Source organism: Pteropus vampyrus, unplaced genomic scaffold (assembly GCF_000151845.1).
Source record: "Pteropus vampyrus isolate Shadow unplaced genomic scaffold, Pvam_2.0 Scaffold441, whole genome shotgun sequence".
In the NCBI taxonomy this organism is placed as follows: Eukaryota; Metazoa; Chordata; class Mammalia; order Chiroptera; family Pteropodidae; genus Pteropus; species Pteropus vampyrus.
In genome coordinates, this window is record NW_011889222.1 from 155,022 (window position 1) to 181,624 (window position 26,603).

The 26,603-nt window shown below is 32.9% G+C and overlaps 1 protein-coding gene and 1 pseudogene across 9 annotated transcripts in view; one reads left to right on the plus strand and one right to left on the minus strand.

Moving 5' to 3' along the window:
* YAF2 (YY1 associated factor 2) overlaps positions 1–26,603 on the plus strand; it is a 66,898-nt gene that overhangs the window by 21,578 nt on the left and 18,717 nt on the right. For 3 of the 9 annotated variants that reach the window (XR_002777488.1, XR_002777490.1, XR_002777491.1), the window contains exons 4-6: positions 745–850; positions 1,547–1,679; positions 1,773–1,872. The exons of 2 other annotated variants lie outside the window; for them this stretch is intronic. Coding sequence is in view for 2 of the 7 variants with exons in the window: in XM_023524084.1 (XP_023379852.1) it covers positions 1,547–1,679 (133 nt within the window). In the remaining 5 variants the exon portion in view is untranslated. Of the gene's footprint in view, positions 1–744; positions 851–1,546; positions 1,680–1,772; positions 1,873–23,070; positions 23,158–26,603 lie in introns of those variants that run through there. 4 more of the 9 variants (XR_002777492.1, XR_002777493.1, XM_023524084.1 and 1 more) reach the window with 4 other exon arrangements.
* On the minus strand, positions 2,857–2,975 carry LOC111732311 (annotated as a pseudogene).

Sequence of the window (26,603 nt, forward strand, 5' to 3'; positions counted from 1 at the left end):
GTTGAGCTTATGGCATGATAACAACAAACATGACTTTCAATGCTGGTCTCTAAGTGACCCTTTTGGTTACCTTAAAATATTTTTAAGGTATTTTAATTCATTTAAATTTTAAATTTTTTTTAAATGCATGTGATTCTCTTTTAAAATTGTAAGATGAGTTTAAACGGAGACTGCATTAGCTATAAATATTATTTGGTAATTATTACTTAATTCTTAATGACATCTTTTATACTAGCTTATACCATAAGGATAAAATAATTGCATTATTGTTCCTGTGTCTATTTTATCAATTCAAACATGTAGGACTTTTGTGCTATGTATTTGCTCACTCACTCTTCAGAGAATAGAAGTTAACTAGGAATTTAGTTAACTAGAAAAATTAACTAGAGGACCTTTTGGTATTTATCTCTGTATTACAGATAGAAATGGAGGTCTGTATCGTGCCCCTGTTTGAATGAATGAGTCATTTAAAAATGAATGCATTAATTACTGTTATTTTTTTTAAAAAACAAGATCGAAATGTAAGATTTTTGTTAGAAATACCTTTAAATTTGTTTTTATTGAATAATTATTTTATACATATTTTATCCTATTTACTCTTAAAGGAAAAGGTATACATTATTTTTGTTTCCATAGAGTGAAGAATCATGAAACTATAGTATTTTTTAAAGTAGAGGATGATTATTTAGTACTATTATGGTAAAAAGGAGGAGTATGACTGAAACATATTTTTATCTTTAACAGGAGCTAGTATTTGAAGTCATCACTGCCGTAGCACATTAAAATGAACATTTATCTAATTACTATGTATTAGTAATTAGTAATAGGATATTTTCATGTGAGCTTGAAGGTAAAGTTCTGTTGAGACTTTTTTCTTATGTTAGAAACCCCCCCTGTTTTTAAATGACAGGTCCATTTTTAGGCAATTATTTAAAAAGTATAATAGTTAATCAAAAATATTACTATACTAGTTAGAGTATGTAAATTAAAATCAGCATTTTTACTTACTCATGGCCTGGCATACTTTTATATGTGTGTGGTTGGTTGGTTATAGGTGGTAAATGGTTATTTTAAAGACTGAGTGCTAAATGCAAATTGTGTTGACACTTTTTTTCTGAAGTCTTATAATCCGCTGTAGTGTTAATTGTTAATCCACTGTTGTGGCTTTTACACCAAAATTGAGTGAATGTTAATGACAATGGCAAGTTAAGAAACGACATATTTTGATCAACTATTGTCCTTGTACTAATATTGAAAATGATGGTGTTTTAGTGAAATGTAATAGTCTGATCGCTGATATTTTTGTATGTTCAAGTTAGCTGCCATTGTAGTGGAAAGTTAAAAATGAAATCTTTCAAATAATTTTCTTTTGCTTGTGTTTCTGATAATACCACAAGTTTTTGTTGACATTGTGGTTAGCACATTGTTTCTGTATTTACTTTGGTGTACACATATGTAGTTATCTGGTGAATTTACAACCCTTTCCCTATAGTTCTACATGTATTATAATCTCAAATAAAATTAAATAATCTTCTTATTCTGATAGAGAAGAAAAAGCTGGATCACTTACCAGTAACTGGAGTTCTCCTATTGGGTAATCTCCACAGATCCACATTCTTTGAAGTTATTGTGAATGCCTCGAGGACCAAGGAACCGTTGAAATTTCCAATTTCAGGAAGGTAAGCAAGTGCACTGAAGCATGTCTCTAGCATCTCCTAAATCCCCTCCCCTCAGCTTTCTTACATATACGTCTGTACTGCATGCCCCCTCAGTTCCAGTGGATGCCCATCAGGAAGAGTCTCATGCTGGACAGAAGGGCAAGAGAGGTGGATCTGTGAGGGAAAAGACCCAATAGGATAACTCAAGTTACTGGTAAGTAATCTAGTTTTCGCAAATTTGAGATTTGTTTTTCACATTTCTTTAGAACGAGTTCATTTAATTACAAGAAAGGAAGTTGTTTGCAACAGCTTCTTTTAGTTTGTTTGACAAGGGTTATGGAATTTATTGTATGGATTATAAATACCTAGTTCTTAATCAGTGTATGAGTAAATGTGACATTAGTTTCAGTGTATCATTTACATAATAGCTGTTTATAAAAATTATGTTTATTTCCTTATGGTAAATAGTGTAAATGTCCCAAAGCAATTTAAGGAAGCTCTGTGTTGAATTATTTTTAAGTCCCTTTATTTGTGATGTTGCTTTTATTGAAGTAAATACTTGCACTATAAAATTTACGTTTATGCCAATTTTGGCCAAATTCTTTTGGCATAGTATTGAACAGCAAGAATATTATGTTAATTTTATATTAATTGACTAGCACTTCTTACTGACATAGTTTTCAGTGTACCTTTTAACTTCATTGAAGGTATATTTGGAAAATAATGCAGAGCGTGTTGCAATTATATTTACCACTTCTTTGTTTATACTGGATAGGCTTATTGGTATGAAGGGTGGCACAGTTGATTCAGTGTGTGCTCTCTGGTTCCTCAGGTACCAGATAATTTATTGAGCTGGCATGTAAATGTTAGAATTGGATAGAGTTCCTTGCTTCTGATTTCTCTCTCTCTCATTCTGCCTTGTTACCAAGTTATTTCTAACAGTGCACTTTTAGGCCATAAAGGGCCTGTAGTGGTGCCCTGCTCTACTGTTCTATAAAGTTTTCATCCGTTTGCTGGATACTTAAGGCCTCATAATCCAATCTCATCCAATTTTCTAGCCCTAATTTCTTTATTTTGGAACTTTTATTTTGGTCTTACCTAAACACTTGTCATATTTATATTTTGGTTTGTGCTTTTCCATTTTCTTGAAATGACCTTCTTTCCATTCTACTTTTTAATTATTAGTTTTTATTTTTAAAGCCTACAGCCCCAGGTATTCCTAGGTGGTATAAAATCCAAGTACTACCCAGGCCTGACCCTGCTTAGCTTTCGAGATCAGATGAGATCAGGCTTGTTCAGGGTGGCATGGCTGTAGCCTCAATTCTACTTTTCTATGCTTTAAGGTTGAAGTTAAGTTCTACTCCTTACATAAATCCTTTTATGCTAGTATCTCGTTGTTAACAATCTCTATTTCAATCAGTGGAAACATGTTGCTTTGAGGATTCAATTAATTAATTCATGGAATGTACTTAGTGCCTGGAGGCACATACTAGACACTTTTGTTAGCTATTATTTGATTGTAGATTTATCTTAAACATTTCTGTGATTAAATGTAATTCTTATCAGTATGACACAGTTTAGCCTCTAAATATAAACTTCAGGTTTTATTGCTATTTCTTTTGACATAAAACTGTTATGTTAAGCTGATTTGTTTGGTCTTTGAGAGTAGGGATAGGATTTTATTGTTCTTCATCTTATTCCTGACATCAGAGACTGAAATTAAATTGTGTTCCCTGAAAAAATTTGTTTTTCATATAGATACACAAATATACTTATCATTTTTTACATTTATAAAACAGGTTTTTTTGGCTTATTAATCCTGTTTGTACTGTATGTTTTTCTTGAGAATAATTTTTTTCTTTAAGACTAGTGAAATTATAATTGTTTAGTACAGTATAAACTTCTATGGCACATTACTATGGAGTGTGTGGTTTTAATAGTGTTAATTAGATCGGCTTTACTTTAAGACTGCATAGTGTTAGAAAACAAACTGGAAATTCAGTGTACTTAATTTTTTGAGGTTTGACACTCTTAGAAGATCATTGCTTGATTTTTAGAAATGCTTGCATTTAAGTATACCTTTCTGATGAAGCAGTAAATGAAATCTATTTTCAAGGTCATCGAAGAAAGAAATCCCTTTGACAGATCTAGTGTCATTTATAAATAATCACCAGAGAACCAATTCAGATCCAATTAGACAAGCCAAGATAAAGAACATATAGTCAGTTGACTTAAGTACTTGTTTTCAGTCTGTTTTCACATGTCCATGTAAGAGACTGTTCAATCTCATGGTTTCTTTGATGTGATAATAATATGATGGTTATATTGAGAATGCCCTTATTCTTTAGAGATCTGTGCTGAAATATTTAGAAGGGATGTATCGTAATGGATTCAGGAATGGGCTCAGAAAAGAAAATATGGGTATTTGGATGTGATGTGTGTATGAATATGTAGAGAGATAAAAAGAAAGATAAAGCAAATGTGGCAAATGATAATTTGAACCTAGGCGAAGGATGTATAGGTGTACATTGACTTTCAACTTTTCTGTGACTTTGATATTTTTCAAAAACAAGGTTGGGGAGAAAGTATTTTAAAAAGAATTTTACTGTGCTTCACTTTCTCTAATTCTAAAATGGGAATAATAGAACTTGTTCTTTCCATGTCTTGATACAGGTCGGCACAGAGGGACAACATTTGGTAGATAGAATAGCAGTAAAGAGAATTTTTAAGAAGAGTTTTTTCTTTTTTCCTTCTTTTGACATTAAAGAAGAATTTTATAATGGTGAACTTTTCAAAGAACATTTCACCTAAAAGTGTATTAGTTTAAAATATGTCTATTCCCTTTTTTTTATTCAAAGCATATTGTATTATAAGTGAACAAGAACAATCAAGAAACAGGTATATATATATAGATATGTAACGTAACCAATTGAAATCCTGAAAATGAAATTATATCAAGTTATAACTCAATGGCCATAATAGAAGATTAGACTTAGCTGAAGAGAGAATTTATTAATTTAAGATAAAACTGATAATTCAGGACACAGCACAGGGAGATAAAGAGATGAAAAATATGAAACAAAAGCTAAGACACCTAGAAGGTAGATTAAAAAGCTCCAAACGAATGTCTCATTAAGAGTTCCAGAAGAGAGGACACAGAGAATGGTAGAAAAACAATATCGAAGAAAAAAATGACTAAGAATTTTCAATAATTAAAAAAATAGTGGAAATTATGAAATAATTAAAGCTGAATAACAATAAAACGTTGTACCAAAACTCGAGGTATACAAGAGAATTGGTGCTTAAGAATAAATTTACAACCATAATTGCACATATTAGGTTGAAAGAAAACAAATGAACCGCATATTTAACTCAAAAAAAATAAAAAAAAAGAAAGTAAAACTAAAGAAAGGAGATAAAAATAAAGAGAATTTGGTGAGATAGAAAATAATCAACAATAAAAACAATAGTGATATTCAAATCACAGCTGGTTCTTTTCAGTCGGGTAAGTTCTGAAAATACTCATCAAGAAACAGATGACAAACAAAACTTAAAAATGGAATATAATTACAAGTACACTTGTAATTTTAAAATATCACAGGAAATCACTGTTAATTTATATCTTTTTAAACTTTTAAAACCAGGTGAAATGGTCAGTTTTCCTGGAAGAAAATCATTCCAAAATAGACTGTGCAAGAAAAAGAAAATCCGAAGAAACTAAAAACCATTTAAGAAATTAAAGCTGTAATAAATTTCTCCAAGAAGAAATTTTTAATTATAAAATTTTAATTATAGCAATTTTCTTAAGCTATAAGTCACAAACCATGCCATTTACCCTTTTAAAATGTAGAATTTAGTAATTTCTGGTATTTTTACAGAGTTACGCAACCATTACCACAGTCGATTTTAGAATATTTCATCAACCCAGAAAGAAAGTCTGCACCGATTAGCACTCAATCCCAATTCTCCCCAAACTTTCCAGCCTTAGGGAACCACTAGTCCACTCTCTGTTTCTATTTATTTGCCTATTCTAGACATTTCATATAAATGGAATCATTCATTATGCGGCCTTTTGTGATTTACTTCTTTCACTTAGCATAATATTTTTTAAGGTCCAATCATGTTTTATATGTATCTGTATTCTTTTTTTTTTTTTTTAAGTTTATTAGGGTAACTTTGGTTAATACAATTATGTAATTTTTGGGTGTACATTAATATTTGATATCTATATATTCTATTGTGTGGTTACCACCCAGAGTCCAGTTTCCTTCAGCTACCATATATTTGATCCCCTTTACCCACTTCACCCTCCCCCAATCCCCCTATATTTGACCCCTTTTACCCTGTCTACCTCTTTCCTCCTTTCCTACCCACTACCCTCTGGTAACCACTAGTCCATTGTCCATGTCCCTGAGTCTCTGTCCTGTTCATTTGTGGCTTTTAGGTTTATATCCCACATGTAAGTGATATCATGTGATTGTCAACCTTTTTCAGTCTGGCTTATTTTGCTTAGCATAATTATCTCGAGGTCTATCCATGTTGTCGCAAATGGCAGTATTTCATCTCTTCTTATGGCTGAGTAATAGTTCATTGTATATATGTACCACAGCTTCTTTAGCCAGTCATCTGTTGTAGGACACTTTGGTTGCTTCCATGTCCTGGCCACTGTGAATAGTGCTCCTGTGAACATCGGTGTGCAAATATCTTTTTGGATATGGGTTTTCAAGTCTTTGGGGTAAATACCCAGTAGAGGGATTGCTAGATCATATGGTAGATCAATTCTTAGTTTTTTGAGGAACCTCTATAACTATTTTCCATAGTAGCTGTACCAATTTGCAGTCCCACCAGCAGTGTATGAGGGTTCTTTTTCTCCGCATCCTCTCCAACATTTGTTACTACTTGTTCTGTTGATTAGAGCTATTCTAACAAGTGTGAGATGGTATCTCATTGTGGTTTTGATTTGTATTTCTCTAATAGCTAGTGATGTTGAGCATCTTTTCAAATGTTTTTGGCCATTTGTATGTCCTCTAGGGAGAAGTGTCTATTCAGGTCCTCTGCCCATTTTTGATTGGATCGTTTGTTTTTTGTTATTATTGAGTTGTACACTTCATTCTTTTTTATGGCCAAATAATATTTCATTGTATGGATAATACCATATTTTGTTTATCCATTCAGTAGCTGATGGATATTTGGATTATTTTCCATGTTTTGCCTATTATGAATAGTCCTATCAACGTGTATGTACAAGTTTTTGTGAGGATGTATGTTTTCATTTCTCTTGGGTATATACGTAGGAGTGGAATTTCCAGGTCACATGGTAACTTTATATTTAAGCTTTTGAGGAACTGCCAGCCTGTTTTCTAAAGTGGCTGCACCATTTTATTTTACCAGCATCAATGTGTGAGTGCTCCAGTTTTTCCACATTCTCACCAACACTTTCATTATCGACTGTAGATAGCCATCCTCAATGGTGTGAAGTGGTTTAAGAAGGAATAGTATTAATTGTGATATTTATAACCATAATTTCAGATATACTTTTGGGGAACAGATAATCCCAATTTTATACAAACTGAGCCAGATAATAGAAAAAAAAGGGAAAGCTACTTTGCTCGTTTCCTGGGCAAGTTTAGCCTCAAAACCTCAATTGGCACGAATATACAAGGGAAAATATATTGCATTCAATCTCATTTATGAATAGAGTCATAAAGATTATAATTACGATGAGAATGTAAGGATAGTTCAGTATTTGAAAATCATGTCAATGTAATTTGATAATGTAATAAGATTTAAGGAATAAAAAATCTTGAAAGATTCAGTGAAAGTATGTAGTAAAACTCAATACCCACTGATGTCTTTTTTGAAAAGTAACCCTCAAACCATTAAGAAAATTGAACTTGTTTCTTCCAGTAAACGCTGTCTTTCAAACAAGAAGCATCACGCTTAGCAGTGAAACCTGAGAAACATTCCCATTAAAATTAAGAACAGAAAAATATATCTGTACAAGTAGGATAAGAAAAAAAGAAATAAAATCCAAAAGTATTGGAAAGGAAGAAAAATGAGATGAACATATCCCTGTGAAGTTTTTTAAAAAATCAACTGACTATTAATAAGAAAATTCAGTGTTTCTGGATTTAAAAATTACTTCTTTGCAATTTATATGTAGTTTCAGACAGATATCTCCATAGGATTTTTTAATGTATGTTGAAAATGACTTTCACATATAAAAGTAAAGAAAGACACAAGAATAACTGAGACAGTTCTAAAAGAAGAAAAAGAATGAGGAGGGACTTGTGTTGATGGATATCAAGACTGATTTTTAAATTATGGTATTTAGAATGGAATATTACATAGCAATGAAAAAAAATTGCTGCACACAACATGGAGTGAATCTGCCAGACTTAATGTTGACCAAAAGAAGTGAGACAAAAGATTATATATTGTATAATTTCATTTATAGGAAGCTCAAAAACAGGTGGAACTAATCTATGGTGATAGAGATCAGAACAGTGGTTATCTTGGAAGCATTGTACTAATTGGCAAGAGGTATTAACATTCTGGAGCATGAGAAATGTTAATTTCTTGATTTGGATTGGATCACAAAGGGGTATTATACATATGTAAAACTTGAGCCGTCTATAGTATTTTCATACTTTATATAAATTGTACCTCAATAAAAATAAAATAAAAACTTATGGCATTTAAAGACTATAGTCAATATAGAAGACAGATAAATATAATAGAATAGAGAGTTCAGAAGTGGATCCATATTTGAGAACTTGGTAGTACTAGAGATGGTATTTTCTGTTAGCAGGGAAAGAAAGTGTGTACTACTGAATTGGTTTTCTATATGGAGTGGGGTGGGGGGATTAGATCTGTACTTCACACCATATGCAGAAATAAATTCCAGTTGAATTAAACACTGAAAGAGGAAAACTTTTTTAAAAAAAGGAAAATATAGAAGAATACATGTCTTTAGGATATGTAAGGCCTTCTTTAACAAGTCAAGAAGATTGAACCATTTGAATAACTCAAAAAGAAAAACTCAGATGTAATAAATACTACATAAACCAAACTAAAAGTGGCACAACTGGGAGATATATGCACTGTCTGTATATCTAGTGGATTTGTGTCCAGAATATATAAATACCAAAAGAAGAAGAAGACAACACAAATACAAATACAATGAACAGTGGATATTAGCAGTTTGCAGCAGAGGAAACTGGAAATTGGAATGGCTAATGAACTGAGAAGATGCTTTAGTCTCATTTGCAAGGAAATGCAGTTAAAAACTTACAAGCCATCAGTTTTCACTCATTAGATTGCAAAACTCAGGATTGGGTAAGTGTTGCACAATTGAAAATGTGTATACCCTAGTATCCATCAATTACTATTCAGGGTATTAGTGTAGGGAAATTTACGCATATGCCCAGCAGGATTTGTACAGGGATATTCGTTTAGAATATCCCTGTACAAATGTCTAAATGTCTCTCAATAGGAAGCAGAGATAAATAAGATATAAAATAGTTCTATAATGGAGAATTACCTAGATCTGTGTTCCAATGATTATCATTGGTGATTTTTTCTTTTTTTACTTTAAGAAACAAATTGTACTGTCTATACTCCGAGATTATTTTAAGTATTTTATAAATGTTAACTATTTTAGTCCTCCTAAAAACTCAGAAATAAGCACTATCATTATCATTATCTCCATTTTACATATGAGAATAATGAACCATAGAGGGTTAAATAACCTGCCTACTCTCATAGGTAGAAAATAGCAGAGCTGGGATTCAAAGCTAGAATCTGAATCTCAGTTGCCTGGCTCCAGAATCCACTGTGTTGCTTTTTGATACATATAAATATGGAGAGATTTCATAGATGTAAGGAAGTTTGTTGCAGAATGATGTGTACAATGTGATTTCATTTACACCAAATTCATGGTAGTGGTTACCTTGGGTGGGGTTGGGAGGTGAGGGAGATCTAGTGATAGTAGTGAAAGGAAACTAGTTTATGGAACTGCATATTCCTTAAAGAATATGTATATTACTTTGTAGCTTTTAAACACCTACATTTAATGTATGTGTATGCTTATTTTTGCAAAAAGAAACACTGGAAATTGACCTTTATTGTTTTAATCTTTATTTATTCGTGATACTATTTTATAGTAGAAAAAGAAAGTAGCAGTTGCCCTAGCACAATGGCTGTAATCTAATCTAGTTTTGAGATAATAGCAGATGAGCACCAGGCACTGATTCAGGTGCTGGGTATAGGGAGGCGAATAGGTTTAATCTTCTGTCTTTAAGGAGTTTAGAGTTTTACAAGGAAAGAGATAAGAAACATAATTTTAATTCAGTATATTAAGTGCAGATTTCTTCCCTGTTTCTCTATCCTTACCCCTTTCCCTCCAAATACGATAGGAGAAAGAGAAATATCTTGATTTGAGCATGGGGAACAGGCAATGAAATAGCACTTATTGCTTATTCTTTTACAAAACTATTGGAGAATAAACCTATAATGGTCAGAGGTTGTAGCTTGTTCACCATTTTATCTCCAAAACCTAAACTAAGTATAATGCCTTGTGCTTAGTATTACTAAACTCCTAGATGTTTGAAAGAATAACTGCACTTTCACACTTCACTCTCAAATTAACTAGCACCTGAACCCAAAGTTCTCTATAAGCCATCTGGGATATCTTTTGTTGGTTCCATTTCTTCCATTGGTTACCAAAGTCTAAAGTAATTTGGGAACACTAATAAAGCCTTGAATAGTTTTGTACTAAAGAACTCTGCCTAGAGAAATACTTTAATCTGTAGGAAGTTTTAGTCTAAGTCTAATTTTATTTTCGTTGTGGTGAATCCAGTACATTTTTTTTTTAAACTAGTAGTCTTCTAATATTGGTATAGTACAGTTGTTTTTCTGAGTTAATGTATTCTGTCTTTGAGTCAGTGCTGTTTTATAAAGTTTTTATATTCTACATCTTATTTGTGAAATTCTTAACTTACTAAAACCACATTCTCTTAAAGTTTCCAGATAGACCATGGACTGTTTCTAGATTATATTAATGTTTATTATATGAGAAGGCCAGTGTCTTTTAAAATTTGTCATGGTATCTCATAAAAAGTAGTTACTGTTCTTTTCTTTCACCCTAATGAGAGAGGTATATTTCCCTTGGTAGCAAAATGGAGTACTGTTAGGTGAGATCTTTCCCAAAAGGGCGAATTTGAATATCTAAAAATTGCTGAGTATGGCTAAACTTGAATAAATCATAGTGAAAGATGTTTATCTTACTTTGTAAGTTTAACAGTTGGATTGTAATTGATAAAATCTTATGAAAGCATATTATTACGCTGGATGGATTATAATTAAACTATTGGTCAAATCCTGTTCCATGTGTTCATAGTGCTTCTTTCTTACTATGTAACCCTTTTGTCAGAGATAATATGAAGAGAGCCTGGTTACTATTTGGTGAAACAATCCTGCTGGCTCAAGTCCCTGCCCGGAAATTCGATTAAATCTCTTTTCTGGACAGTTTGGTAAAATCATCTAATACATGTACCCAAGAGGAATTTAATACTAAAGAAAGAACAATATTAAATTCAAAATGTTAAAAAATAGTCATTTAGGGCTTCACATTAAACATAACTAATTTGTAACAGTGCTGTTCAATAGAAATGTAATGCAAGCCACAAAAGAGAACCATATATGTAATTAAAAAATTTCTTGTGGTCAAATTAGAAAAGCAAATTGTAACAGGTGAATTTACTTTTAATACTATATTTAACTCAAAATATCGAAAACATTATTCTTTTAATTTTTAGTGAGATATTTTAGTCTTTTTCATACTAAGTCTTCAAAATCTGGGGTTATTTTATACTTAGAGCAAATCCATTTTGGACTAGCACATTGCAAGTGCTCAGCATCATCGTGCAGCTTCTGCATTGTATAGCACAGACTTAGAACATCTAAAAAACATTTGGTTTTATATAATTCTCCTATTACTTCTGATAAAAAGGTGCTTTGAGTATCTTTTTCTTTCATTGCTTCACCTGTTCGTGTGTGCTCAGCTTTACTATTGATCATTGGTAACATGAAGCCCTACTATTCATTCCTAAATTTGACAGAGCATTTAGGTTTTTCTGCAGTGTTGCCTTATACCTAGGTCTACTTTTTTTTAGATGTGAAGTGTTAAGTTTCCTTCCTGTAAGCTTTTAATCAGAGTATTGGCTCCTGCTTTTTATCATAATATCTAACTGGACACTTTGATAGACTGTCGATTTCATCTTCCCTAGATGAGGAATATTTAAGACAATTATTCTCAGTGAATGAATTTATAACTTCTGATACTGATTATCCATGTTTCTCAATAAGAGTAGAATCTTCTACGATTTATATCAAACATTGCCAGGCTTTGCTCTTCGAGATTACTTAAACTCTCAATATATAAATGCTCAGATTCTGGGGATTTGGGGGTCCTCTTTTTTTTTGTCTTATTGTTAATTACTGTTTCACTTTCATACCTGTTCTGAGTTTCTAGTCTTTCTCAACCTACCTCTTTGTTACTCCATCTCCCTTCTAGCAGAATCCTAATCTCATTCTATTTATTTCCTAACCCTACTATCTAGGCATACTACTCATTATTTTTGATAGGTGTTTCCCAGGAGAGTTAGTGCAATATTTGACTGTTACTTTATCCCTGATGTTTAGGTAGCAGTTTTAGCCTTAGAGTAGGGTATAGAGTTAGCATTAGAGGTCCTGGCCTAATGTCGAAGTTGAAGTAGTCATTTATCCTATTTAATTTCATTGCCCTTAGCCAGGTGAAAGCTGATAGTTGCTAATTGTGGTCAAATTTCTGAGTTATATAGCCAAAGAAAAAACACTGAGCAGCCCATGGTAGCTGCTGTGAACAAAACTAAAAACTGGTAGAAGAGTGGGCCAGGACTGGAGCAAAGAAGCACTGTGTATGTGTATGAAATACATATCTATATATAAAATATATATTACATGTGTATTATATATAACATACATGTAACATACATATGTAATATATATTTTATATACATATATTCTGACCTCCAGTTTGTCTTATCTACTTCCATGACACATTTTTCAAAATTTCCAGTTTCAACTTCATCTCTAAATATTTACTGAAACCAACAAAGCATTAGGTACTTTTTCAGCAGTGAACAAGAAAGACACTGCGTTCTCAATTGGTAGTTACTTGTCTGTCATTCCTCTTTAAATGTCCAGTAATTCTTGGCTGCCTTTAAGTCCAAGTCAAAGGCCTCAGCTTAGTCTTTGTAGTTCTGCAGTAGAGACTGGAAACTGGTGACTGGTTTGATTCTGCCTTGTTTCGTTTGGTTCTCTCAATGCTGATCTGCACCATGTTGCAAGGAAATTTAATTGCCATTACTAAAAATCAGGATATTTCTTTTGAAATTTCAAATTTCCAGCCTCTTTTTAAAAATTGGAAGATCTAGCAGCACTGAGCCACATTGTTCATTGCAACGGTTTGCCCTATTTAGAGGGGACTTTTGCTCTCCACAGTTCTCGTCACTCCTTGTCTCTTGAGTTTTTCTTATACCTTATCTTCTTTACTCATTTTTATTACTTATTTTGTCTTTGTAAACAAGTGAGCTTGTAACCTTTGTTGTAGATAATCTAGTCCCACATTACTCTTAACTTTTCTTTGATATGAACCCTTTAGTACGGCCAAGAGGATATCCTTAGCTAAAGTCTATACTCTTTGACATGGCTTACAAATCCTTTTGTGGTCTGGTTCCTGTTTATTCCTTCAGCCTTAGCTCTTGCCATTCACCCCAGTAACATTATGCCCCAGCTATGTCCACCATCTACCTACCAGTGTTATGTTCTCTTGTTTTGGGCTTTGCACACTCTAATCTCTGGATGCTGTTTTGCCTGTCCTCCCATTCTCTGTTTCCACTGCTTCCTGTCCCGCACCTCAGATTTGGTTAATTCTTATTAATGTCTTTGTTTAGATGTCCCGTCCTTCAGAAAGCCTTCCCTGCTTCCATAGGATCTGCCTGTGTATTTGCATAACTGCCTGAATTTAACCCAGTTTTAACACTTATTACAATTGCTTTTGATAGTGTGCTCTCCATACCATTCAGCAGAATTTTTATGTGTGTCTTCTTTACCTTTGATTCCAAAGGCCTGTCATAAAATAGGTGTATAGCAAATATTACTTGAATGGATGACTTTCTCTTGTAGTAATTCCTAGTTCTGAATATTTGCTTATGTAGTTTCTGTTGTATGGAATGTTCTCTTTACTCTTCCAATTTCATTTATCCTCTGAACTTCAACTTGAGAGCTGTCTTAAGTTTTTCTTGTTTTTGTTTTTTTTAGCGGAGGGGGGCTTATTTCAGCATCTATTTACCTTTCACTTTAAGTTCTGGTAATATGTTTTAGAAATCTCTCTTTAACACTTGACATTGTTCCATGTATGTTACTTTAAATTGAAGTTGTATTTAATGTCACAATTTCATTCATAAGGTGGTATTTGCCAGTAACCTGTGCTTTAGAGTATATTGCTAGCTAAAATAATTTATCTGTTGATTATATTCATTCATGAGTCAAACCTCTACTACTTTTCTGTATATTCTCCCTCATTTATTGAAAACAATGACATCTAGCAAGAAGTTTTTATCTCTACCTAAATTTCTTAATTTTGGATTTCTTCCATAATAATGCTTAGTGCATATATTTTAATTGCTTGAGTATTTTTCTGTTTCTCATACTAAACTGTAAAATGAGTAAGGACTGAAACCATATCTATTTGTTTTAACCATCTGTTGGTATAATATTTTAACTACTGTAAGAATTTAGAAGATCTCGATATTTACCATATGCATGTTTAAGATGTGGCTAAAACAATGACTTTTTGATAAGCTAGTCATGAACATCTCTCATGTCTTTACATGTAAATTGTTAGGCAATTATTTAGGCAACTCCATGTATTTGTCTTCTAGGTATCAAATTTAACATGTGTAAAATGGAACTTACATTTCTGTCCCCAAATTTCTCCTCCTTTCTTGATGACACAACCTGTCTTATCTTTCTCTCTCTCCCACACACTTCCTGTTCATCTATAAACTGTATATGCTGTACCTCTAAAATATGTTAAGAATTTTATCACTTTTTCCACCTTTTGTTGTTGCCATCCTAATATGAGACACCATCATCTCCTGCCTGCTGATTATCTTAAGTTTCTTATTGGTTCTCTGATTACACCCATTCCCTTACCATCTGGTCTCTAAATATCAGCCAGGCAATTTTTTTTAAGTTTCCAAAGCTCATTTTCATCTGACCCTCTCAAATTTTTTTGTAGAATGACTATTTTTATTGTAATAAGTTTACCAAGAAAGCAGAGTCCAGAAAGGTTAAGTGACTTAAATAAGAACTGAAGCTATTCAGTAGTAGAGCCAGAATTTAATTATAAATCTTCATGTCTCAAAGCTTTGTCTTTTGGACCACAATTCTGAATGTGATTGATGTGGGAAACCATAAGAAGGGACATTACCTTAAAGTCTCCGCCAGACTGTTTTTCAAAGGGATATGTCATACCATTTATAGTTATTCTTTTATAGCCATCAGTGTTTTTTTTTCAATAGACTTTTTAAGAGCAGTTTTAGGTTCACAGCAAAACTGAGCGGAAGGTACAGAGATTTCTCATATAACTTCAGTCCCTACATTTTCATAGCCTCCCCTGTTTTCAGCATCCCAACCAGAGGGGTACATTAATTATAACTGATGAACCTATCTTGAAACATCATTATCCTCCAAAGTCCATAGTTTACATTAGGGTTCAGTCTTGGTGATGTACGTTCTATGGGTTTGGACAAATATTTAATGACATGTATCCACAATTATGATATCATACAAAATAGTTTCACTGCCCTAAAAATCTTCAGTGCCCTGCCTCTTTATCTCTCCCTTCCGCCAGCCCTTGGCACCACTGATCTTTTCATTGTCTCTAAGTTTTACCTTTTCCAGAATGTAATATAGTTGGTATCATACAAGATGTAGCCTTTTCAGATTGGCTTCTTTTACTTAGTAATATGCAATTAAGGTTCCTCCATTCCTTTTGATGGCTTTTTTGTGTGTATGTGTGCTGAAAAATATTCTGTTGTCTGGCTGTACTGCAGTTTATTCATCCATTCACCATTTTTCATTCTCACCAACAAAGAATGAGATGCTCCACATCTACACCAGCATTTGGTATTGGCTGTTTTCTGGATTTTTAACCATTCTAGTAAGGCAGCCAGGTAATTTTTATTTTAACTTTAGTCAGATCATGTTATTCTCCTGCTCAGAACTTTGCCATCCTTAGTTTCCCATCCTCCTTAGAATAATACAGTTCCAAGTTATTTCTATTGTATGAAGGGAAGGCCTTCCATGATCTGGTCTTTGGCTACCTCTTTAAACTAGTTTTATTATATTCTACACACTCCTTACAATTCAGGCATTTTACTCACTTTAGTATTCTTTGAACGTGCCAGCCTTCTGCCTCAGGGCCTTTGCAGTTGGTCTTGTCTTTCCTGGAATATTTCACATCTCGATACCTGCATGACTTACTACTTCACTTCATTCAGGACTGTGCTTAAGAATAACCTCATCAGAGGTGCTTCCCTAATCTCCCTGTAGAAAAATAGCTCTTCTGTGTAACTCTTTTCATATCCTGCTGTAGCTTTTTTCTGCTGCTACCTAATACTTCATACATATATATGTTTGATTGCCTGTCTTTAATAGAATGCATATATGTTCCATGAAAAGATACTTCTGTATACCTATAGATTAGGACCTGGTATATAGATGGTGTTTTTAGTAAGTATCTGTTGAGTCAATGAATGATTGTATTACACGAAAAAATGTTTTAATGTTGCGGTAGGACATAATTATGTATCTAATTATGTCCTACCATAATATTAAAACATTTTTAATATTATGGTAGGACATAATTAGATACATAAGGAAGGCTTAGTTTTATTTTATTTCACAGCTTACAAGCTTTGTGAGGCTAGAGAGTTTTCTCTTCTGTATTCCCATGCCTAGCATGATACCTGGCAGTAAAATAGGTTTAATAAATATTTACTGAATGGATGAGTTTATGTAAAGGAACAGGGATGTCTTTATTATAAAAACAACCAAATTATACTATATATAAAAATAATCTTGAAAGGAGAGGAGGAAGAGTGATAGTACTACCTTGAGTAAAATCTTTGGATCCATTCATTTCCATCTATCTTCACTATTTACCAACTACTTAAGCTACCACCATCTCTCGTATGTGCTACTTTAATAGTGTACTCAGTCTCTTCGATTCCATGTGTGTCGTGTGTTAGTCCATTCTCTACACAACAGTTTTAAAATGGAAATATAATAAAAGTCACTTTTATGCTGAAAAGTATTTTAGGATATCTGTTGCAATTAGAATAAAATCTGTGTTCTCTAACTTGGCCTTTTTGTAGACTTGATCTGGCCTGCCTACCTCTTTTCCCCCTCACTCAAAATTCTTCAACCTAACTCTCTTTCACTTTCCATAGTGCACCAAGTTCTTTGTCTTTTTACACTCAGTACTTTCTACCTGAGATAATCTTTCTCCTACTCTTCCATTTGGGCAACTCGTTTATCTTATTTAAATCTGAGCGTGTCAGTTCTTATGAGCAATCTTCCTTGAAAGCCTTGTCTATCCCCTCTTATTAGAAATGCTCATGGTATTGGAGTGAAGTGGGGAAGAACAGAACCACAGTTTGTCATTATACATATGTAGCTAACTTTTGGTTTGCCATTTTATTCTTAACAAAATATGGTGTTTCGCACATAATAGGCACTTAAAAAACATTTGTTTAATATGTGAAATAACTGTACAGCAGAAGATGGGAAACAAAAAGAATGAGCCTTTAAGGGGGAAAAAAGACTCAGAAAACATTAAAACAAGAGCAACTATGCTTATTAAAACAATAATTGTCTGTGACATAAGCTCACATATTAAGTAAGACTTGGATTAGATGAAATACAAAACCCAATTATACACTTGATGTTAGCAACACATCTAGAACAAAATTACTAAGAGGGTTGGAAATAAATGGATAGTCAACCAAGATACTAAGCAAATATAAACAAAATTATCAGTGATTTGGTATTATTGCTAAATGAATTTGAATTAAAAGCAGTGAAAATCAGGTGAGAAAAGATGCTGTGAAGCTTAAACAGGTTATTACAAACACAATTCTTAGAACAATGCCTGACATATAGAAGGCATTCAATAAATTTTAGTGCCGCAAAATAGAGCAGGAGAGCAGGCATAATACTGATAGCACCTGATAGAGATATCATAATAAAACTACAGATCAGTTTTGTCTAAGAATGTTAATGTAGAAATCCAATAGTATGTTCAAAGTATAATATGCTATGACTAAATAGAATTTATTCCAGGACCACAAAGATGTATTGGAATGCTGTTAATATAATTCAACGTACTAGTAGATAGAGGAAAAGCTGTATGATCACCTCAGTAGATCTTGTACTCCAGATAATAAAATCAGACATTTATTCTTGATGTTATCTTTAGTAAACTTTAACATAATTAAAATATACATCTCAAAAAGATATCAGGAAAAGTAATGGAGATATATGTGTAATTAATATTAAAAAGACAAGAAAATTCTCTTATCACTACTACTTAACTTTGTTCTAGATGCGCTAAAAGCTATAGAAATTAGAGAAGCATGAGTCTCAAGCCCTTTGGGTAACTTCCAGTGCTTTGTTCTGGGCATTTAGTTACTGTGTGTTCAAAATCTATTTGCCTTGTTGAATTTTCAGCCATTTCCCGTTAACATCCACCCAATGCAGTCTTAATGGTGCTTTTGGCTAGCTTATTTTAATAGTTTTCACTTTTTATTTGGAACTCCAATTAGTAAAGCAAAAGCAGAGCTGCTTTGGTTGCAGAAGGATTAGTCACCTCTTCCTTATCATACATCCCTCCTCCACTAGGTCCTGGGAATACTATACGCACTTTTAAATATTAAAACTATTTGGCTTTATGCAGTTTTTAATGCATAGTCTTTAATAGTGACATAAAACAGTTTTATAAAATATGATCCCTAATTTGATAAGATCTTATTCTTGGCATCTTTCAATTCTTCTTTGGTTATGGTGGATATTAAATTAGATGTAGTTCAGGGTTGGAGTTGTGAATGGAATGACTAAGGTTGCTGAAAGCAGATAACCAAGAAGTGGTAACTGACAGCAAGACAGGAGACAAAAGAATTACCAACTATAATGATTCATATTTCTGGAACTGCCATGTTAGATAAGGACAAATGGCCCAGAACATCTTGATAGCTCCAGAGAGAGGTGTTGTATGAGGTTCTAAATGGTGGTTTTGTCAAGACAGCATAGCATTGTGGCATCTAGAAAGTTTGAGCAATAGAAAGACAAATACTGCACAATCTCATGCATATGTGGATTTTAAAAAGTTGAACTCAGAAACAGAGTAGAGAAGGCTGTGAGGGGTTGAGGAGTATAAGACATGTCAAGATATTGGTCAAAGGGTACAAAGTTTCTGCTATGCGAGATGGTTAAATTCTGGGGGGTCCCAATGTACAGAATGGTGACTATAGTTAATATTGTTGTATGCTTGAAATTTGCTCAGGGAGTATATCTAATGTTCTCACCACAACAAAACAAAAAAGGTAATGTGAAGTGATGGATTTGTTAATTAGCTTGATTGTGGTAACCATTTTACAATGTACACATATATGAAAACATCGCTTATACACCTTAATATATACAATTTTTATTTGTCAATTGAACTATAATAAACCTGGGGAACAAATAAAGTACCAGCTTTAGAATCAGGCAGACCTGGAGTTGAGCATGAATGTAATTATGACAGGTTTCTTAAACATTTCAAGTCTTGGTCTCCTCATTATGTGAAAAGGAATTTAAAATCAAACGAGTTGGTGAATGTGAAGAGCTTAGTATTATCCTTGGCACACATAAGACACCTTTTAAAAAATTAGTAGCTTTTATATGTTATACTAGTTACTAAGGCAGGGAAGCATGTACACATTTTAGGAACAAAATAAAAGATTTGGTTATTTAAAATGTATACTTTAGTCAGCTGGAAAATCAGTTTTATCTAAATACTCAGTTACTCATAACTAAAGACTTGCTGTGTTTAATTTTTGACTAAAGTATAATTAACATACAATAAAATGCGGAGGTCTTTTCTGCTTGATTACATTTAACTTTGAATATTAATGTGATAATATCTTTTATTTTCACTGCACTACTTACTAGTGAATTTCTAAATTTAGTTGATAACTGTGGTAACTTTGTAATTTCTATGTTAGGAAAGCTCTTTTATAGGAAGTTAATGTTATTTCAAAAAACTGAGTTGATTTGTAGTTACTGTTGTTAACTCAGTGGTAGTGTTTTTAGTGTCTAATACATGTTAACTGGTGTGATCCAGTTAACATGTATTATACAAAGTTTGTCTTCTCAAGTTCCTTTTTTATTTCGTTTGGGGATCCTAATATACTTCTCTTTTCCCTTCGATCAAAAAGCAAAGATCTGAAATAGTCATTTATGCTTGCTAGTTGGTTGGCTCATTACTCGTATGTGTTTATAAATTTGTCAGTTCATCCATACATTTGTGTTTTAGCTGTGTGTGCTAAAGTAAGCTTTGGCTAGCATGAGCAGATGGGGAACTATGCGATGGAAGAGAAAATTACATCTATTTTTCTCAGCTGATATGGATGGTAAACTTGATTTAAATTTCTTAGAATCGTTAGGGATAGAGGATCCTGAAGTAGTTTCTTATTGTCTTTGGAAAGAGAAGCTTTAAGTTCTCTTGTGTTTGGCTAAGAAGTGCTGAGAATAGGAGGACATTTGTCCTTCTTAATTTAGGACTCTGTCCATCAACAGAAATCCTTTCCCTAGTCTTTTCCTCCCCTCTTTTACTTTAGGTAGTCCTCTTATTTGTTGTATATTTCTTTATATTTGATGTTATTGTTATGCTTTAACTTCCCCTTTTCAGTTACTTTGGAATATATCATTATGACCCATTCATTCTAAATTTAGTTAGTTTACTTCTGTACAACGTCAGTTGGTCATTACTTCTGTACAACATCAGTTGGTCACTTAATATTTTGTGATATAACTTAACTGAATAGAGCTAAATCTATCTTAGCAAACATGAGTGTTTATTTAGAATAATGTTTTTACTCTAAGAAATATGGCATTCTGTAATAAACTTAATACATAGTCAAATTTTGGATCCAATTTTTGGAGAACTTAATGAAGGCTGAATTAAATCTTCTGTTAGGAGGTAGACAGTAATAACATTCATTGATTTCTTATGACTTTAATTGTGAAAAATTAATATGAAGTATAATCAAAAGGAAATGGACTAGCTGTGATTGGTATTTGTAGGCTCATTTTTTTTAATCTTTCTAATTATAGGATAGGTATCTTTATAAGAACATTCTTTTAAAATAGAACAAAATCTTTTATTACAGGTATCTTGAATTAAGTAGAAAAATATATAAAAAATGGTATGGCATTGTATAGTATATTAAAACAGGCAATTTTTATCAATATTTGTGTTTAACACATTCTGCTTTTATTATTAGAAAGTTTATGCTATAGTGATGCATACATTATTAGACCTGTTTGTCTTGAACTGATTATTTGTGTATGAATCATCATCAACAAGATGTGTTAATACTAGGGTAATTTTCCTCTGATACTTAGTGTGGGTTTGTTAACCTTCCCTGTCTATCTGTAGCATATACCACCAATTAGTACTTATGAAATTTCATCTAATAGTAGTATTAACCTAAGAAACATAAGCAGAAATGTAAAATTTCTAAGGATTTTACATCTGCAAATTTGTTATATACAATTTTTGTGGCATGTTTATAACATTTAGACATCAGATTATATCTAGATAATATGTATATGTGTATACATATACATACTAAATACAATTCTATTGTGGCGTCATTATGCTCTTAGACACTTAGATTTAAACCGTGAAGTCATTATTTATTCCTCCTCTCTGTCTCAGCACCCTCAAATCTAGTTAGACTTTTGAGTATTTTTTTCACATGCTCTCTCTCAGCTAGCCCATCTAACTCCTAAAGCCCTACTTTAGACCCTTATCACCTCTCTCAACTATTGTAATAATTATATAATACTTCAAACATAAAATAAAAAAGTAGAATAACATGGATTGAACTTGTGATCAATAGCTCCCTATTCCTTTAGAAGGAAATTCAGACATCAAACCATATAATATATCAATCAGAACTCTCCATAGCCTGCTTCTAACTTGACCAGCTTTGTCTCTTTTTATAATTTCAATTTTCCAGCTGTACTGGGTTACTTACTAATTATTGGTTTTCTGAAAATGCTCTGGAAATTCCACACATTTTCTTGACCTTGTGACTGCTCATTGTGCTCCCTCTGCCTTAATTTCAACTCCAACCATTGAAATTCTACATATTACTTAAGGCTCAGTTTAAATACCAGCTCTTCAGGAAGGCTTCCCTGACATTTCTTTTCCACTCCTACTCTCCCAATTGTAGATGTGCTCTTTTAATATTCCCTACCAATCGTATTTATTCAACAAATATTTATTGAGAATATTCTATATGCTAGACCATATTAGATTCTTCATGTCTGTTTCTCCTACTAAATTGAGGCTAAATTGTTTCTCTTCCTAAATTGAACCATGTTATCTTCAGCTTTTAGTGTTCTCCTTGCATTTAGCATAGCGATTGATTGCATATAGGTTTGAAGTGAATAGTGAATAGTGATCTCAACAGTTGATCTTCAGAAAATCCTTTTAAGTAGATTATTACATAATAAAATTATACATGCGAATACTTAGAAGTTTTTAATTAAAGTATATTTTTATTTTTATTTTGAAAAGTAAAATATATTGTTAAAATTTGAAAGATGTAGATAAGGACAAAGAAGAAAATTAAAATGATCTTAGGAAGTTAGAAATGACAGCATAAAATATTTCTGAATACTTCACATTGATTTATTCTGTTCACTTTGATTAGCTAGCTCTATTCCCATTTCTTTGTCTTTCTCCTGTGTTCCCCTTTCCTACATCAGAAAACCCCTGTCTTTTCACACAGCACAGATTTTTGGCAAACAGATTTATTATATATTTCTGCGCAACAAATTATTGCAAAGCATTTCTTTGCTAAGTTTCTATGAATCAAGAATTTGGGAGCAGCTTAGCTTGGTAGTTCTGTCTCTGGGTTTATCATGAGGTTGCAATTAAGATGTCAAGTGAGGCTGCAGGCATCTTGAAGGCTTGCAGCTGTAGCATCTGCTTCCAAGATGGTGCACCCACACTGGCTATTGTTGGCAGGAAGCCTCAGTTCCTTGCCATGTGTACCTTCCCAGAGGCCTGCTTCAGTGTCCTGATGACCTGCCAGTTGGCTACCTCCAGGGTAAGTTATCCAAGAGTGAGCAAGATGGAAGTCACAGTATTTTTTGTGAACGTAGGCCCAAAAGTTCCACTAAGCCATTTCTGCAGGATCCTTCTGTTTACACAGTTCAGCATTGTTCAGTGTGTGAAGAGACTGTACAAGGGCAAGAATGCCAAGAGACGTGAGGCTCATCGGGAACCATCCTGGAAGCTAGTATTAGTAGCCTAACTCTACTCTGGAATTGAGAAATACAGGGGTGAAATGAAGAAGTCAGATAGCCTTTAGTTTTGTTTGAAAATGACAAAGTATGAAAGACTTCAACTCTGTAAGGATGCATTCCTATATCAAATTTTAGCAGTACCTTCACATATTAGCTTTCAGATTTTTTATATTCTCAATTGTCTGAATAACCTTAAAGAATAAGAAGAGTTTATTATTAATTTTTATTAATACTTATTATGTATAAGACAATGTGTTAAGGTATTTTCATGTTAATATTCACTCCTCACAATTACTATTTTATAACTGAAAAATGAGATTTTAAGTATTAGAGTAGGATTAGACTCCAGGCAATTTTACTTCAGAGCGAAGCACTTAAACATTATGCCATTGAATCTCAGTCTCAGTATTTTTGGAACACAGAGGATATTCACTGTATACACATACCACTAATATTTGGTAAGTGTAAAAAAATTATCACACCTAAAGTAATAAAAAAAGTACTTTAAAAAATAATATTATTTATAATAAGTCACATCTGTGAAAGAGATATTGTTTACTAGGTTTTCTGTAGGGCTCATGAACTTAAACTATGATCATGTTCCCCAAATTGTATGTTTCTTTTCCTGCTCTTAATTTCTGCTAACTTAAAATTGTAGATTGCTGAAATGGTAATGAGCAATGGCTTGCTCAAGTAATTCTGTATATTGAGATTAAACATGACCTGAAAATTATGAATAATTTCTTAAGCTGTTTCTTGTACTCTCAGACTCTTGGTGAACCTTGTCCCACTAAAGCTTGGATATTTCAAATCGAGGCAGTGGCAAATGTAATATTAATTAGCTTCCTGGTTATCAGTGGGAAAGTCAGTTTCTTGGTGATCAGTTCTATGCACCATATTTAGTATGTCATTAAACTAAAAATTAAATTTATTTTGTTGTACCCTAAATCAACATATTCATGATAGTAAAGATTTAAACATGTTGCTCAGAAATAAATAAATTTTAAAAAATAAAATAAATTTAAAAAAATAATAAAATAAATAAACATGTTGCTCAGATATGCATACCACTTGAACAAGTCTCTAGAAAACATAGAAACGATTATTTTTGACCTTATCAGTGCCTTAAAGAAATGTAAAGATTATTTTCTGCAACAGTTTATGTTAAGGTAGAAAATACAGTATACAAAGTGACCATTTTGATCACGTTGAATTAAAATTGAGAGGTGTATTTTAAATTGCCAGTTAAACACTGAGAAATAAAGTGACATGTAGATTAGACAATCACTTGCAACCTCTGTTATTGCTTCGTATGTACACAAATACCTGGTGTTCTATCAATATTGATCCCAACCAACCTTTCACAGCAGACATTGTAGTTCACAGTTTTTACTGTAGTTTCCCTCTACTAGAAATAACTTTTCTGTGTAGCTTGGGATGTCAGTGATAAATCAAATAAAAAGTCATTGATTACTTCTCTCTCAAATGGGTTGTCTATAATAATATAACAAGAACTGATATTTTTTCACATTTGTGGTTTGTTCCAACTGTAAACAAAAATATCTGCTAAGCTACCCATGTAACAGTATTAACTCTTCTACATTATATACCGTTAATATTATACAATGCTCAACTACATCATATATTAAATGAATTTTGTGCCTTTTGCTTTATCTTCAAATATATGTCATCAACTATGAGTTTCTTTTAAAAGCTCTTTATGTTTTTACTGTTATGAGCACAACTATGAATAATGCCTTTGTAGTTTAAGAATTCTGTTTTTGGTGACAAAATTCATCAATTTTACCTGAAGAGCATATTTTGCTTGTTTTGTAAAAACCTACTTGGTTTGTCAGGGAGGTACTATATAGAAAATTATTCAAAAGCTTTGATACTTCATGCCACTATTTGACTAAGGATTATAATATAGTCACTAGAGGCAAAAGGATACTGATTTGTTAAAAAATAGTTTTCAGATATTTATCTGTACACTTCTTATTCATACTTTTCCAGGTACTTGTGTGTGCACATCAACACTTGCAGATTCACTTACCTCAGACATAGTGACTGACATTGTATATTCTGTTGAAGCCCTGTTCAGTGTTTAGTTTGCATCATTATTCTGAGTTCTGGTATTTCTAGAATTATTTTCATATCTATATTTATGAGTTAAAACAATTTTTATGAATTTAGATTATACATTACAAAATAACAACGGGGTTTCTGTGAAAAATCATAATCGACCTTACCTTTTAAATTTATGATTATACCAGGCTGCCTGTGGAACACTTGATAATCAACTGACAGGGCCCACTACTGGAATACAGACCATGCTTTGAGAACATTGCACTCAGCTGTTCTAGTAGCAGTTATTAAAACAACTACAAATCTGATTATTAGACAAGAAGTAACAAGTCTGGCTGGTAATAGGAAAGGGAGAAATAAAATGAAAGGAGCAATACTACTACATGGTGATCACAGTGAAAACAAGTATCTTACCCACATTGTGCCAAGAAGCAGAGGAAAAGCAATAGGGTAAGGAGTAAGGAGAGACAATACAAAATAAACGCTATAACAGGAATAACCGACAGCACAGAGTAAAGGTGGAAATTGCAAAAGAGTGAAAGGAAACACCACCAAAATAGAACAGCTATATGAAAATATTAAATGAAGGACAAATCAAGTATTTATTTACTTCAGTAACCTCAAACAAAGGACAAACAACTTGTCCTCCACTGAAGGTGCTGTAATCTGATGGGTGATTGTTGTAGTCTAGTGGTGAGCTAAGTCAGTATTGTAACTTACGTGTAATGTATAAAGATTAAGGGGATCAGAGCTAGGTGTTTCAAACAAGCCATCCTGCAGTATGGGTACTAGATTTCCTGTAACGTACAGTGGCATCTCAGTTCTTGTAATATAATAGGTGTTTGTAAGCATCTTAGTTATCTATTGCTGTATAACAAATTACCTCACAGTTTAGTTGCTTAAAACAAAAATATTAATTACCTCACAGTTTCTTTGGGTCAGGAAATCTGGGTAGAGTTTAGCTAAGTCCTGTGATTCAGGGTCTCACGGGCTACAGTCGTCTCTAGGCATCAGTAGAGGGAGAATTACTTCCAGGCAGGCCTTAGTTCCTCACTGGCTGTTATACAGAGTATCTCAGCTCCTCACTGACCTGTTGACCAGAGGCTTCCCCCAGTTCTTTGTCACGTGAGCCACTCTGTAGCGTAGCTCACAACAAGGTAAGAGAGG